The following is a 17,413-nucleotide window of genomic DNA, read 5'->3' on the forward strand; positions in this document are numbered from 1 at the left end:
GTAATAACTCTTCTCTTCGTGTATGTAAATTGTCCATAGATCCACATTTTTCTTAACCTGGGTCATCTTTGATCTACAGCTGTATAGGCTTTTACATCTCTTTTAGCTCAGTTTCCAGGGTCTTTACTGGGGTTTTCTTTATCTTCATTGCCTGGTTGTGTGCTTTCTGAACAGTGAGCATGTAGAAAAATGATAGCTTCAGATACTCACTGATACCAGAGGTCCTTAACATTTGTCCCATAGACAGTGTTTTTACATGGGCTACTCTTTTTTTTTCTTCTTTTCAGAATGCAGTTCACTGCTCCAGATCCTTCTCTACTTCTTGCCATGCTGTTTTATTGGAAATTTAATCTGACTAGATCAAGAAATAGATTAGTAATGGAGTGAGGGGGGCAATAGGAAATACCACTGGCTACTGTCTCAAAAAACAACACTTACACAATAGAGAAACCTTTGCATGGTTTTCTGTTAGTATGTTTCTAAACCAGAAGACCATATAGCTACTTGCTTATGGCTTGTTTGCTCTCACAGGGTAGCTGGTGGGTCTTTTTTCCTTTCTATTCCATTGGCTTTTGAAGTACCTCAACTTATTCATTCTTTTTTTTCAATCAGTACTTATTCCATTCTTACTATGTGCCAGGCACTTTGCTAGATACTGGTTGTATATGATGAGCAAAACAGTGTTTCTTCTTTCACTGATGGCAGAAATAGTTTCTGGACTTCGTCAGTAATATATTCTGGTGAGGGTGTGATGTTTTATTTCCCTATTTTTTTCCATAGTAAATATTTTCTGGCAAGTTGAGAAAGGTTGTGTTAATAACTATAGCCTAGATACCAGTTTTAAATTCTTTTGTCATATGCATTTTTTAAGTTGCTCTAAGTTAGGAAATAATTTTTATGAATACAATGTTCATTATCCTGACCTTGAAGTATTACTTCTCCCAAAACCTCTCATCACAATTAACTTACTAGTGTCTTCTCCTTTTTCCTTAAATTTTCTTAACTTTCTTAGTTAGATGAATAAAATTATCATATCAACAAAATTACCATTTTTATATGATGACTTCAAATATTTTGGAATGATAGCACTTTAGCTTACCTTAGAGTTTTCATTTTGAAAGAGATTCGTATCTATTTGAAAGGCAAGCAGTAAAGCTGCATTAATAGATGAAAATAGATGAAAATTTTGGTTTGTTTGTTTGTTTAATTTGGGGGGAAGTAATTAGATTTATTTATTTTTAGAGGAGGTACTGGGGATTGAACCCAGGACCTCATGCATGCTAAGCATGTGCTCTACCACTTGAGCTATACCCTCCCTGCCTAGTTCTTTTTAAAACTTATTATCTGGCATCTATTATTAAAAATAAAAGTTATGGGATTTTGTTTTTCTCACCACTTTGTATATAAGGAAATAGAGGTAATTTTTGTATGTGATTCTTGTATTTGGAGAAAGCTTATTCTAGAACCTCTTATGCTTAATGCTTCCAGTAAATATTATGAGCATTTAAACAAAACCAAAAAAAAAAAATCACGGAATTTAGCATATAAATAGATAAGAAACTCAAAGTGCACACAGACCTGTAAGTGTGAAATGTAATAAATAAAGCAATTGTTTAATTTTAGTATTAAGCAAACCCATCAAAGAGAGATAGAATATTGATTTACAGTTAGATAGCTAATATGTTCATTATGTAATTTGTAATAGTTACTGTTAAGGAAAGAGAACTTTAATCAAAACAGGGCTTGGCAATTATAAGTCATATCTTATTTTAATTTCCGGGCTGCCCAGTATTAAAAACAAGAAGCTTTCTGTGTGCAGTGGTTGGGGCAGAATTATATTTATAAGATTGTAGTCACCTTGAGGGTAAGGACTATATGTAAATTACGTTGGCAGCAAAATGTTATAGTCAAAAGAGATTTGATGCTTTTGATGAAGATAGAATCTTTATGGAGAAACAGTATTTTCTTATGGTGTAATAAGATTTATAGTAATACTTGTTTTAAAGGTAGTTGTTAGGATTTGGAAGTATTTTCATGTTAACTACACCAGTCTCAACCAGTTTGTTCACACCTGGAGCAGTTGTGTGAAATTTGGTGTTGTATGGGGAAGGGAAACAACTGCATCAGGTAAAGTGCAGAGTATGTTGTTCACAGCTCTTTCACCTAGGGATTAGTCTTCTCTTCACTCCACCGACCTCCCCTCCCCACCGCCAGCACCCCCCCGCAAATATACTTCCATATCTACAGAGATCCCATAGCCCTAATCTACATGCTGTCTTTAGCTGAGAGTCAGACTCAGAGAATTTACTGTTTGTGTTGATCCTTCAGTTAATCATACTAGTCCAACAGCAGTTTACATTCACATTGAGGTAAGAAACATGGCTAACTGGTGCATTATAGTTGTTTTGTAGCAGAGGTAGATTAGCATCACTGAAAGATTCCATATCATGTCTGTTGGACACCTGCCTGAGTACTGAGTTAGATCTCCTACAGGTTTGATATTTGCAAGGTTGTTTTGGTTATTTGTGTTATACTTGAATAAAAGAATACTTGACATGTTTTTCTAAAACTTTTGAAAACAATCATGTTTATATAACATACAACTTTAATTTTAAACTTGTAAACTTTGTGTGTTTATAATAATTTACATGCTTGTTTCCAGGGGCCACCTACAGATGCTCCTGCAGTGGACACAGCAGAACAAGTCTATATCTCTTCCCTGGCACTGTTAAAAGTAAGTGTTGAACTTGCTTTAGAGAGCTCTTGCTTTCACTGTATCTTTGACTGTGGAATATTTTTCACCTTAACCTCACACATAAGATACTGTTTTAGGTGCATCTGTAGAATAGTGTTTTACTTCCACTGAAGCACAATTAGGTTATTAATTTTAAAAAATAAAAGTGTCCAAAGATCTCAAAGCTTTGTGTCTATATATCTTCCTCTTTATAGATGTTAAAACATGGTCGTGCTGGAGTTCCAATGGAAGTTATGGGTCTGATGCTTGGAGAATTTGTTGATGATTACACCGTCAGAGTGATTGATGTGTTTGCTATGCCCCAGTCAGGAACAGTGAGTACTTTTATGGTTGCCTACTGCAAGTAGATGTGTTTCTTTTCTCTTTTCTTTTCCTATGCAAAATAACTCTCACCATATTACAACTTTATCTTCCTGATAGGAAAAATTCATTGTAAGATTAATGACAGAAATTTCTAGACTGTTTTGACTTAACTTGTTGATCTTCAAAATGCATCATGAACTCCCTATAGGTCCACTAACTGAGTGATGCATTTAATCCCTTTACCTGTACCTTCAGCTTTAATTAACGTAGCATACTGGATGTATAAGTTAGTTACCTTAAAACAGTAGGATATTAGTTTGATTAGTTTGAATATTTGGTTCAAAAGACTTCAGAGACTCTTAATTGGATTTTTAATTCGTGCGCATTATCTGCTCCTCATGTTTTATTCTCATTGTGTATATACAACATTGTTCTTATTGAGCCTTGTAAAATATCTGGGTTAAAGAAATTGTCATCATAAAGCTGTTTGCTATGTTTGCGGCTCTTTACTATAAGTATACTTTGATAAAGTGGTTACTAGAGAAAAACATTATCTTTTAAATAACACAATGTGTGTATATTCCTACACCTATGTATATATACATGTATATAATAAGCATTTTAACTAGGATCATTGCTACAGAATGCAGTGTATTTGTAAACAATGCAAAATATAGAAAAATACACAAATTTTTCTTCAAGTAGACCAGTTTGTTGAGATAAACTAATTTAGATCTGCTGATTTTGTCCACCTGAGTATTCATTATAATTATTTTGTAGACATGGAGAAATACACTACATATTAACTAAAGATTTAAGTTTAAATCTTAGACTGTTATTACTTGTATCTGTCTTTTCATGTCAGAATATATAAAACATATAATAAAAGTAACTTTTTTCTGTTACATTTGGTCATTATGTGGATATCCATTATAATAAAGGGTTTTTAAGCTTTAATATCATTTATTTCCTTGTAAGTGCTTGTTTGACAATATAAAATAGAAGATTTGATCCCCATGTTCACTCTGTGTAGTAGAATTGGAAAGTTTTCTTCTAACTCAAGAGTTAGCAAACTTTTCTGTAAAGACATATGTCTCTGTCTCATATTCCTGGTTTTTTTTTCCAAACCACCCTTTAAAATGTAAAAAAAAATTCTTAGCCTGTAGGCAGCAGATTGCATACCCCTGTTCTTGAGGATGCTCTCTCAATTAGAATTCAAAATACTGTTTGTTTTGGTGGGAAGAAGTGCTTATGTTAACTGGTTTGTTTAAGTAGATTAGACTTAAATTCCTGATGTCAGGGGAAAGCCTTGTGGGAGCTATAATGGCAGTGATCTATCACTGGAAAGATGATAAAAGTTTTTCTAATTCTTCCATGTTCTAAAATTTTCTTTTAGTTGAACTAACAAAATAATGCAGCATTTAAAGACTTGGGTACAGGTTGTCTCTAACAGAGAATTTTTTGTGAATGCTTTTATATTTGAAGTAATGTTTAATAGTATGTATTTCCCTCCAATTGCCTAATTTACCGAGTTGTCCTGACTAAAGCACTGAACTTCCTCCTCTTCCAACTCACCCACCCAAAAACCAAACAGAAACAACTCTGGGAAACGGATAAATTATTTTCTTTCTTCAAAGTGTTAACTGGGGGAAGGGGAAAAAAGACTTTAGGCTGTTTATTATAATAGCTGAATTGTTGGAGAACTTTGGATGAGATGGAAAAGACCTAGTACTTTTTAGTTATCAGATGATGACAGTAGGAAGCATGCTTGCCCAGGTAGGTCTACCCAAAAAATACTTGGTTCACTTATTTGGTATTTCTGGTATATGTATATATACAGTCATGACCATAAACTCTTAAAGGATCCTAAAAATTGTTTTAATTTATTAGGTGACAGCTGTTTGGTGCTTGACAATTTTAAAAGTTTTATTGATGTATTGTTTATAATTGAATGACATGAGTGTGTATCAAATATGGGCATCAAAAATTATAAAATTATTTTGGTATCTCAAAATGATACCCATCATTTTGGGGGTAGCTTTTTGTTCATTTACAGTGTAATATAATTTTCCCCCATAGTTATTAATATAAGCTAATCATTTGTCTTACTTTCCAAACCAGGGTGTCAGTGTGGAGGCAGTTGATCCAGTGTTCCAAGCCAAAATGTTGGATATGTTGAAGCAAACAGGAAGGTAAGTATTTCAGGTGATCATATAATGGTATAATGGGAAATATTTTTCAAAAATGTATGTCAAAATTTTAGATGTTTATGAACGCTGCTCCCAGAAAAAAAGCCACATAGTTAATGTTGAAGTATCACTATCAGTGTCTTATCTAGTATCTCTTCCATGTATTATCAAAGAAATTTGCCAGTAAGAAAACTGCCTCATGTTAAAATTCTCAACTGTTCCATAGTAACTTTGGACTGTAGCTTCCCTCTGTTTAGCATATGGAGTTACTTTCTAGTCACTTATAATTGAAAGAGCTTGTATGTTCCATGTATTTGAGAATTGCAGCTGAATAAGATTCTGAATATTCAATTACGTTTGTAGGCATATTGAGTTTTAAAGACGGAGAGAGTGGAATCCAAATATTCTTCAAGTTTTTTCCCCCAGATTAGATCTCTTGATAGTTGTCATTCTCTTGCTCAAATTCTTCTACTGTGGAAAAAACTTCAAAATTAATGTTAGCAAAAGGCTCAGCAGCTGAACAGAACAGTGCAAATTGGTTTTTGACTGAGTTCCTAGTTCTACTGCTGGTTTAATTGATATTTAATCCTTTCACAACAGTGGATCCTGGTGTCCATTGTTAAAAATGTACTCTGCCTGGAAAATCCAACTCCCAGAGCTAAGGAGTTAAAGAGTAGATATTTACTTGAATGCTGAAAGGGTAAAAACTGGCTCTGAGAAAGTGTGGTAACAAGGTGAAAAACTGAAAGCCTTATCTACCACTGCTAATGTGCATCTCTTAATGATAACACTCCTTTGTCACACTTACTCATTTCCATGTTTTCTGGATAATACGGTGTATGATTTCAATGTTTCTAATGGTGCTTTTTCACACCTGTGTGTTTTTCATCTCTTCTTAATTTATACCCTGTTAGTGTGTTGTTTCTTTTCCTATCATAAATGTATTACTTGCTCTGTTCTGAACAGCTGAATGCCCTCTTTGTTTCAGGCCTGAGATGGTTGTTGGTTGGTATCACAGTCACCCTGGCTTTGGTTGTTGGCTATCTGGTGTGGATATCAACACTCAGCAGAGCTTTGAAGCCTTGTCGGAGAGAGCTGTGGCAGTGGTTGTGGATCCTATTCAGAGTGTAAAAGGAAAGGTAGAGTAGATTCTATCTTTATTAGCATCTCCTACCACATTCTCTTTATAGATACGTTAAATAAAAATCTATTTTGTTTAAAGTAAGATTTCTTCATTACTAAAAAAAAAACCCTGTCTGTTTACTTAAAAAAACAACCAAACAAAAAACTCTACAAGTCAATAAATGTGTCTCGATATTATTAGCAATTTAAATATTTAGAGATTTGTTTCTACTTTAATCAGCAATTGTCTGATCATAAATGTTTATCTTAAAATTTTTTTTCTTTCATAGAATTAGGAATGTTAAAGCATACTAAAAACTTGCTGTGTACATTTCATTAATATTTTAGTAAACATTACTCCACCTTCCTTTATTCTAAAATGATGAATTTGAAATTGGCACATTATTTAAAAAACCTAGTTAAAGAGCTTTGTTTTATGGATGTTGTGCAGGATATATTCTAGAGTTATATGTTCCAAATATTTTAGACAATGAAAACTTGCCCCATACACTTGGTAACAACCGTTTGCATTTTTGGAGTGAGAACACAGATGAATGATTAGATATGCTAAATGATTCCAAAAAGGGATTAACTTGCAAAGCGTATTGGGTTATAGTTGTTCTTTGTTGAAATCTTTTGTTCTGGTTTAGTTCTTTTTTCTTTCTTTCTTTTCTTTCTTTCTTTCTTTCTTTTCTTTCTTTTTTTTTTTTTTTTTTTTGTTTGTTTGTCCATTCGTTCATTCGTTCGTTCGTTCGTTCTTTTTTTTCTTTCTTTCTAGCCCCATATGCCATTTTCCTATTTCCTGCCTCATGACAGCAGGGAGCAGCTCTATTATCACCTTCACAGAGCTGTCTGCAAATGTGAGAGGCAATTCGATTTTGCTCAACCACAGGGAGAGTGGATTAGAAAAACTACAGAACATACAGAAATTGGCTAGGTGGTTACTGCTTTAAAATACTGCTGAGGTGTCTTGTTTGAGCATGTACTTCCATTGTAGTGTAGAATAATTGTTAAAATAAAATCACAATACATTTATGGAATCCTTTTTATGCAGCTTTTATAAATAATTTTTAGAGCACTTAAAAATAAATATTAGCTTGCTATGTATCAGACCTGGAATTTGATAGTATTGCAGATTACTTTTACATCTGTTCACCAGCTCAAACAAACTAAATATGGCTGTTAAAACATGGAGTTTTTATCTGTCATGAATTTGAAGTTGGACACTTTTTGACATCATATTATGATGATGAATAAAAATTGAGGTCTTCTCCAAATCATGATCCGATTAGATGTGATTTAGCTTTTCAGAGGCAGAACTAGCTGCAAAAACAATAATAATAGAAAGTGATATACTAGGCAATTCAGAATGGATAACTTCTGAGGCTTGCTTTATACTGATGTTTCAATTTATTTACTTTCTTTTTTATTAAGTGTATGGTTATTTAACTGCTATAAAGGAGTTGAGAATCCTTGACTTTTGTTAGCTTTATGAATTAAAGTACAGTATAATATTTCTTAAGTTTAATTCTTTGATAATTGATACTTTTTAAAAAGTAATCCATAAGTAACTCATTTAAGTAATAATTATTATTTTAGAAATATAACAGAATTATCTGATTTAGTTCCTCCACCACAGTATTTACAAATAATAATTGGAGCTTAATTTTAAGTATAATTAGAATTCTATCTTGTTTGACTTTTAATGATACTTCACTCATGTGATGGTGGCCACTTTGAAAAGGAAAATATAAATGTAAATACAATGAAAGAAAGCATTTTCAAAACAGAATGTAAATGAATGACTGTGTATTTTGGTTTTGGTTATCTTGTTTATATAGTCTTTGAAATGGCAGTTTTAGTTTCTAGACCTAGTTCAGGTATTATATAACATTGGTGTTTGCATTTGTTTATTTCTAATTAACTATAATTCATATTAAAAGAATGCATTTCATTAAAAAATACACTTATATCACATGACTCTTGTCATATGGTAAAATATATCAAAATATATCAAAAATTACTTTATGAAATCACATGTATCACCATCTAGTTTTATATGTCATGAAAAAATTTAGTATAAATATCCATCATTGATGATTGACATCACTTATTGTGCCTAATATTTAGGTTCATACAATTATATTACCTGAAATAAGGATTCAGTTCTTTATCAATAAAGCAGCTTCATCTATAAGGTATCTGAGTTTGGTTATAATTTACAGTCCTCTCAGTGTCTCAAAACCTTGAATTAAATTAAATGCTAGTAAATCCATGGCCAGAGTGTTCTAGTTAAATTGTTAAACTTAAGAATATAAACTTACAAAACATGAAAAATAGCATGAGACTCTCCCTCCCCCTTCCCTGCACATGATTATCAAAACTATCAAAATATTTAATAAGGCAGTGATTAACTCAAGAGTTTAAAAAATGTTGATCTATATGTAAATGATTTAAGTTGGGTTTCTCTTCTCTTTCCTGTATGTTTTTATATCTTTATTTTAATGAGTCCCAATATTATCTGTTTTTGAGTTATTAGATAAGCATGGATTCTTTCTTCATAATCTCAATTAATTAATAGTGTTTGATTTCCTTTTATAGTGACTTGACTGTATCTTGTATGGAATTATTGCTATATGCCAGGTATTGTGGTGATAGCCGTTTCAACTTGTCTCATTTTTCTCAGTAATTCTGGAAATAGGTTCTATTATCATTCCATTTTATGAATGAAAGGGTGAAAAAACTAGGGTCAAAGAGATTACTTTGCACAAAATCACGCCGTTTATGTATTAAGCAGCAGAACAAGGATACGAATCTCAGTCTATAAAATTTGAGAGCTCAAGCTATTTACTGGCTCTTTTAATATTAGACAGTTGTAAACAATATGATTAGAATAACTCAAGAATGGAAAATGAGTATCAAAGGTCATTGCAGGGCCTTTTCTTAACTTGTATGGATAGGCATCATTCCCCTCAGTGTAAGTTTTCTGAGTTCTCTATCTCTCTATTTTTAGTAGGCATTATATATTAATTGATTTTTCTCATATGGTATTTGTTCTATTAATTTTAAAAAACAGTTTAGACAAATTCTTCCCTGTCAGCTTTTGTAACAGCCCTAAGACCGAACATTGAAACCAACATAAATAATAAAATATACTATATGATAAAGAATCCATATCACTCTATTATGTAATTATGTAAATGTTAGAAATGATAGGTGAAAAATCAATAATACTGTTTGTAATTTAAATAGAGTGTAAGCTCATAGATATCACCAGTGAGCTCTAATCTAAACTTACCATTGAAAATAGTTTTTAAGACTCTGTTTTAGTTTATTTGTAAAAAAACATGTTTTAAAATATTTTAAACTTTGTTCTCAAGTGGCAGCCTCTTGCTTAATGTTTTGCTATCTTGTATATTCAGCCTATGACTGGAATTGATCCAGCAACAAATTTAGAAGTTAATTCAACTTGTAATATGGCTATACTTCTTCCTTAGGGCAAAAAGAACAATTACTTTGTATAGAGTCATAAAACTAGCTAGCATACAATTATTACTGCTTTTGAGAACTAATTTTCTTGTTGGGATTCCTGTCAGTAAAATGCTCAGATGTTACCTACTAACTCCAAACAATCTTTGTGTCTGTTCTCTATTTTGAAAACATTTAAAAAATAACTAAAAACCCTTTAGTCCAAATAAATCTTCACACTGGCTAGATTTTCTTGAAGATTTTTTATTTACTCTGATCAGAAATACTCAATGGACTTCTACAAATGTGATGTTTATCTAGTTTCAGATCACCTCATCAGCAGGTGTTTAAATACATCTCATGTACCTGTATGCTAATGATTTGGGAATACAAAATAAATTTAAAATGGTCTTAGTCTCTTTGAGAAAATAAGTCATATACATTTAGTGTCACTAGTGAGCCAGATACCATTCTGCCAATTGTATGCTGATAATCTTACATTGCATAATGATATAATACAGCTTATACTGATACTGCTTTGTTTCTGTAACTAAGTATTAATTAGATTGCTAGCCACAAAGAATTCAACAAATATGTATTTAGAACCTTTTATGTGTCAATATGCAATAAAGTAGTACTTGTATAGCAAACATAGTTAAGTGCAAATTAAATTAGAAGGAGGTAGAAATCGGTGTAGGCTGCACAAAGTAGATGAAGCTTGCGCTAAACTTTAAGCGGTGGGCAGGACATCACTCAGAAAAGAGGAATTTGTACCCTTGGAGAAAAATGTAGAGACAGTACAATTTCAGGTGGTATTTACCTCTTTGTTCATTCTTCTTTCACACCTATTTTAGAATGTAAAGTGAGTAGTTTTGTTCGTTGTTGTTGTTTGTTTTTTAATCAGTGTTTTACCAAAAAGATGGGGCTCTGAAGAGTAAATACAAATACAGGAGGAAAGAATTAAGGGATAAATGTTATAAGAGCTTACCTTTTATTTTCGAATATCTAGAGGGTTATGTCTTTTTCAAGATAAGAGAGAAAATATTTTACTTATCCAAGAAATTTTATATTAGAAAGTTTTAAGATGGTGGAAATTTTGAACTACGCCAATAATAGTTTTATTTTAGCATTTACTTATTATTATTAAAAATGTTATAAAGGCAGGGCATAGAGTAATGAAGAGCACAGGCTTTGGGATCAGGCCTGCTTTAGAATCCAATTTTTATCTTTTCTTTACAGCATGACCTTAAGCAAGTTACCTAATCTTCTTGAGCTTCAGTTTTCTCATCTATAAAACAGATTTTAGTAACCATCTCATAGTATTTATAAATACTATGAAGTGATATATATAATCATTACAGTGCACATGCCATATAGGAGTTGTGTAATAAATGTCACTTCATTATTCTGAAGATTAAAATAATCAATACCAGTAAAATAACTAGCATTTTAGAAAGCAATGAATATTTCTGAAAATTTTGTTAAGAACAAGTCTATGAATTAATTACTAATGTGCTCACTTTGGGGAGGTGAAAGTAATAACTACAGAAGAAATGAAAAGTTTAAAAAAATATTTTAGACATCCTGACTAATCTAAGATACTCTTCTAATTCAGCTGATTTTTTTTTTTTTATTGAGCACTTACTGTTTTTCCAACTATTTCTCTAGTGCATGCTGATAAAAAGGAAAATAAATATATTATGTTAAAATTCTGGCCTTTGACATGGTTAATGTGTTTCACTTAAAACCATTTTGTGTTTTATTCATCTATGTGTTGTCTCCCCCACAAGACTGGAACTTCTTTTATAGGAAATATGTTTTCATATCTTGAAACTGATGTAGTGTTTGCAAAAAGTAGTTTTTTTCATAATTGTTTATAAAATAAAATCAAGGAATTCATGTGTCAGTGGTTAACTATTACCAGTTTTGACTTTTAGCATATAAGAAAACTGCAGTTAATTTTGTGTAGTTAAGTAATTTGTATATGTTAGCAGTCATAGAATAATTTATTGAATGAGTAAAATGTCAAATTGACATGGTCAGTGAGCCAGTTTGTTCATAGACATTAGCTTTGATTAATCTGAACCTTGTGTAATCAGAAGTAAAGTTTAACATGTCATTTGTCTTCTAATGGTAGTGGAAGATATTTAGAATATCTGTTATTCATAAGATTTTCTTTTGATCAGTATCCCATGAGGGTCAGTTAGGGCTGAATAGTCCTAATCTCAAATTGTATACACACACAATCTTTTCTTTGCCTAGTTTTCCAGACTGAAAGAGAAAAATAGAAAATAGGACACATAAAAGTTCTATTTCCATTCCTAGTATAGCTCTATGAGCATACTTATCCACCTCTTAGAACAAGTTTAGTTACTATATTATCTTTTGTTTGCTTCCTGGTTTTCATTCTTATTATCAGTTTGAAGTTTTATAACACACTTAGATTTAATCTGTGAGGATGTCAAAGAAAATATTATAGGTGCTAATGTACCTATACTATTCCTGATAGACAGACTTAATAGTTTATAATATTAATTTAGCTGATATAATCAGAGATTGTCAGCTTGGAGTGTTAAAACAAGTTATGTTTAAAAGCCTAAGAAACATAAATCATATACAGAACTAACAATTGTTAATGTAGTTCTTTTTATTTAGAACTTCTATATTATAATTTCTGAGCTAATTTATTATTGTTTGGTACTTGCTATGCATTTGAATGGCATAAATCTACTTCAAATTAGTTTGAATCCAGCTGTTTCTATAAAGATACAGGGAAACCTTTGAAACAATGTCCCATTATCTATAAAAATGTTATTTATGGGCTCTTTTGCTTCTTGAATGCTTTTTCTTTCCCCAGTTTAATGATCCCTGGTCATTCATTCAACAGATATTTATTGATCACTACTGTGTGCCAAGCATACACTAGATACACAAGGGAAAGAAGATACTCTGTCCTTAATGCCAGTTTTATACTGGAAAATGGAAACTATGACTTTCTGTAAGAGGCTTATCATAGCCCATATATATTAATTGTTTAAGATCATATTGAAATAATTTGACATTAGCCCTTCTTAATTGTGAGGATGTTTCTGTCCCTGGGACTTAGTTTTGGCAGGCTGATGTGTCGTTACCACTGTAATCTTCTGAAGAGGGTAGAATTGATTATGGTGGTAAATTTTCTTCTAAGTTATAGTTGATTATTATTCTAATAATCAGTGATTATTCTTAGAATACTAGTAAGCTTTTTAGTAGATGCCCACTGCCACTTTTTACATTCAGAATAGCTTTACTATATGCAGTTTTTATTCCTGATTAAACATAAGTCAGTGCTTTGTGACGTTTGAGTTTTTCAGTTCAACATTCCTAGAAGAGTGTTTCATGAATTCAGAACTGAGCAGTGATAGGGAAATGGGAAGTATATACTTTGTAAAGCTAGTGATTAGATTTTTATAGATAATGATTGTTTTTGTTTTAAGGAAAAATAAACACAAATAGTAAAACTTTATGTTGAACAGTAACCAAAAATGCTTTCTTGGACCTTTTATTTCAGTAGATGTTTATTCTGCATTGTATTAGGCATCCTAGTTACTCTGCTAGGGAATGGATATTCATTGGTGAGTAAGGCACAAGCCTTGCTGTGAAGTAACTGAATCTAATAGTAGTCTTTTCTTGCTTTTGTGTTAGGATAACTGTTATATCAAGTAGCTTGGTGATGAAGAGTGCTGGCTTTGGCATGCTGTGCATGTACAAATGTAGTGGTATCACTTACTGGTTGTCATCTCATTTAATTTATTCAAGTCCTCTGAGCCATAGTTTCTTTATCCATAAATTGAGAATATTAATACCTGCTTCTTGATTGTTGACAACATAATTTCTATATAATAATTAATAAGCCCAATAAAAAGATGTAAAAGTGATATATAGCAAAGTAATTGACCTTTACATATTTTTCCTACAATAATGACCTTGCCTTTTGAGGGATAGCAGTTTGAAGGGTATATTTTGTGTTTTACTTTGAGGGTGATGTTAAAGCATGAGAAATATATGTAAGTCCCTTATTCCCCTTATCCACCGGCACTACTGCCCTTCTAACATAGGTAAGCCCTGCCCTTTGGTCTCTAGAACCTGTTATCCCTTTACTTTATGTGGACCTGTTATTAAGCATACCAATTGTGTTGCTTTCACTTGTCTGCTAGAAAGGAATCTGAATTCATTTGTTCATTGTATGTAGGCTGGCAGAGTAGCCACCAGATAGAGCTGGTATCAGATCAGTGACCCAGAGATGGTAGTCTCTTCTAGGTCATCAGTAGTCCCTGAGGAGTTCACTTTTTAAGTTTGCTGTTTATTCGTCACCTGTAAGTCTAGAAATACCTATCATGCAGGAGTATCAAGATTCTAGGCATATTGTCATTTTTAAAAAGAGATAATAATATTCAGTATAACTGTTAAATTTTTTTCTTTATTTTAATTAGGAATTTTCCTAAGGAAGTATGTCTTTAAAGATCTCTCCCTAATTTCCTATTGATGTTTTCATATACCAAATGTCTGTGATACCAGATTTATAATTCTGATTTGGTTTTTGGGGTAGCTTTTTCTAACTTTAACGCGGTATTGCCGTAGCAGCACTCTGGTTAGTTTACTGTGTCAGTTTGGGAGGTCCAAGAAGCAGATGCCAAAATGGGATTAGACATGCAAGAGATTTATTTGGAGAAACACCTGTGAAAGATAAAGGGGAGACTTCACACAGCAGTACAGATTTGACCTTGTGGAAGGAGAAAGAGAAGGTAGGATTGGGTAGATAGAGTGTCAGACTGCAGCATATTTCTGAGAAAGTTTCAGCCAGGCTGTTGGGGAGTCCTTGAGACGGTTGTCCTTTAGAAGAAGCCCTTATTTGTCAGGAATGGCTATGTTATAGTATCTCTGCTGTACTCAGTTAATGGCTGGGAGTAAGTAGCCCAAGGGAAGTGTGACATGGGGTGAACCCCTAGAGGATCCAAAGGTGTAGCATCTGGAGTTTGTGAGTCAGCTATGCTCTCTACAGTAGGTTCTGTTGAAAGATCTGAGCTGGGCAGCTCCATGACCACCACAGTTAATAATACTAACATCTATAGTGGCAGGTACATTGATATTATTTTATTTAATCTTATCACCAGCTCTGTGAGGTGTCATTCATGAGCAAATGGAGACATCATCAAGAGGTTAAATAACACTTAACCTTACTTAGGTCACTGAACTAGCAAGTGATAGGACCAGAATTTCAACTTAGGTGAATTCTGACTCCAGAGTGTCTTACGCATTTAAACCACCTATACCATACTGACTACATGCATCACTGTAAAAATTCTGCTAAACTTTATCACCTGACCGTATTCCTTTTTTGAAGTTTCATGGATCTAAAAATGTTTACCTTTTGCCATACTAGTTTCTAGAGATGGATTTTGTTTTTGTTAAAGCATATATGTTCAGAACTTCTGGCTTTACTGTTTGAATTTTGATGCATGTCTTCACTTGTCAAAAAAAAGTACATTATGCTAGTTACACTCCTTCCCCCTTTTCTCCCAATATATTGAAGTTGTACTACAGCTCTCTAGCTACAATAAGCAATTCTCCAAGGATGAAGAAATAAAATGTACATACACATAGGAATTTCTTTTCCAGAGCTAAAATTGACATTTTATAAATAATTTCCATGTTGCAAACTTGAGACTAGGAAATCACAGCAATTCAGTGATATGCATTTGGCATGAGTCAGTTTTAGTTCTTAGTGCTTTTCATTGGAAATGGCATAAAAAGTAAGATTTCTTTGAATTTTTTATGTTGTGGGCTTACTAGAGACATAAGATGTTTTTCTCTTATAGATGTCTGGCAGTGCATGGCAGCAGAAGTAACGAAATGGTCACAAACCCCAGCAGTACTTCCCAGGTCACATGCACCCTTAATTTTTAAAGCATCTAGAAACAACCTAAGCAGTTGATAACAGGTCATTTCTAGGTGATAAAGGGTGTTTGATATGGGGTGTTGCTTTTCGTTCCACACCTACCATTTTTATACTCATTTAGAGACTGACTTTATATGATGGTGTGTTTCTGTGTTTTTAAATATGTAACCTGACTGGTAACTGAATTGTAACGCTTTTCTCTTTTCTTGGTATTTGACATAGATTTTGAGGTCTTAATTTTTTTTTTCCAAGCTTTTTTCCCCCTAGCTCATTTAATATATAAACACTTATACCATAGTCATTGATTTCAATACAAGGGCAGTTGGGAATGCCAAAGGCAGCTACTATAAAATAAAATTTAAAAAAAGAGACAGAGAGAAATTATGAATTATAGTATCTACTGCCAGAAGTGTTTGTGCATTTTTCTTTCAAATGCTTTTGTATTAAATTACTTTTACGAGCTTCACTTAAAAAATAACCTCCTTTGAATGTAAAAATTGGGAACTATAGGTTGGTGCTTTAGAAATTTAGTCTTTCAGTAACCAAGCAGTTGATATGAAAACATGAATTTTAAAATAAATAGCATTTGGATAAACTGTACTATATTCATGAAAGAAGCCAAAAAATTATGGATTAAACTGAATTTGAAAATAATTGCAATTTTGGGTCCTAAACCAGATTCATTATTAAAGTGAAATGGTAGGTCTTTGACCCTTGGGTATACTTGAAATAAATATGGAATACAGTATTGTTTTTAAAACTATTTTGCTTTTATAAGCTAAGACAGATGTACAAAAAAGATGCAGTTTTTATTTTGTATTGGCAGCTTCCAAATATTTAGTATCTATTTCCAAGAGTTGCAATTAGTAAAGCAACCATGGTACTGAAATCTGCACATCCCACAAGCTAATTATATTTGCAAGGTCAGAGTGAATACATATTTTCAGAAAAATAAAGGGTTATATAAATATGTGTCTTCTACTTGGCTGTTATATCACAGTTTGTTGATCTGGAGTATAATGTGTACAATTCACAAATTTGTCTGATAACAGAAAGTGGTGTGTGATTGTGTTTATTTTACTAACCAGTATATTCACAGCAATCACTTCCAAATATCTCTCCAGTAAAGATGTGTTAATTACAAAACAGACAAGGTCTTCTATTATATTAAAGCTACTAACAAGAAGACAGCAGGAATCACACATGTAAATAGCATCATCAACCCCTATTTTAGTCCTCTGTTTTGATCTGTGAGTTGCGCATAGACCAAAGGTGCTATTAAAGACTGAGTGTATGAAATAGGCAGCATTATATGAACAAAATTTATTCAACAAGAAAACAGACCTTTAACATGAATTTAACAAGCCTGAGAAATTATAAACTATCATATGCTGCAGATTCATGCAGTGATAATAAACAAAAAAGGAAAGTAAGAGGTTTCCCTCAGCTAGCCAAACTGCTAATGGTTTTGTTATAAGCTGTCTACTGTTGCAGTGACCTCTGAAAAGTCTCAAGGCACTTGTACCAGAAAAAATTAAGTGGTCAGGCCGGTGAATAGAGATTCAATGTGGTGTGTAGGACTGCAGCATGGAAACGAATTATAAAAGTCTAGCTTCATATTCCTGAAAACATTCTTCA

The 17,413-nt window shown here is 32.6% G+C and overlaps 1 protein-coding gene across 2 annotated transcripts in view; it reads left to right on the forward strand.

Annotated features, from left to right (window-relative positions):
- Positions 1-17,413, forward strand: part of PSMD14 (proteasome 26S subunit, non-ATPase 14) — an 85,928-nt gene that overhangs the window by 43,339 nt on the left and 25,176 nt on the right. For both annotated transcript variants that reach the window (XM_074363778.1, XM_010971375.3), the window contains 4 exons: positions 2,663-2,734; positions 2,950-3,069; positions 5,180-5,250; positions 6,236-6,386. In XM_074363778.1, coding sequence (XP_074219879.1) covers positions 2,663-2,734; positions 2,950-3,069; positions 5,180-5,250; positions 6,236-6,386 — 414 coding nt within the window. The remainder of the gene's footprint in view (positions 1-2,662; positions 2,735-2,949; positions 3,070-5,179; positions 5,251-6,235; positions 6,387-17,413) is intronic.

Source organism: Camelus bactrianus, chromosome 5 (genome assembly GCF_048773025.1).
Source record: "Camelus bactrianus isolate YW-2024 breed Bactrian camel chromosome 5, ASM4877302v1, whole genome shotgun sequence".
Classification (NCBI taxonomy): Eukaryota; Metazoa; Chordata; class Mammalia; order Artiodactyla; family Camelidae; genus Camelus; species Camelus bactrianus.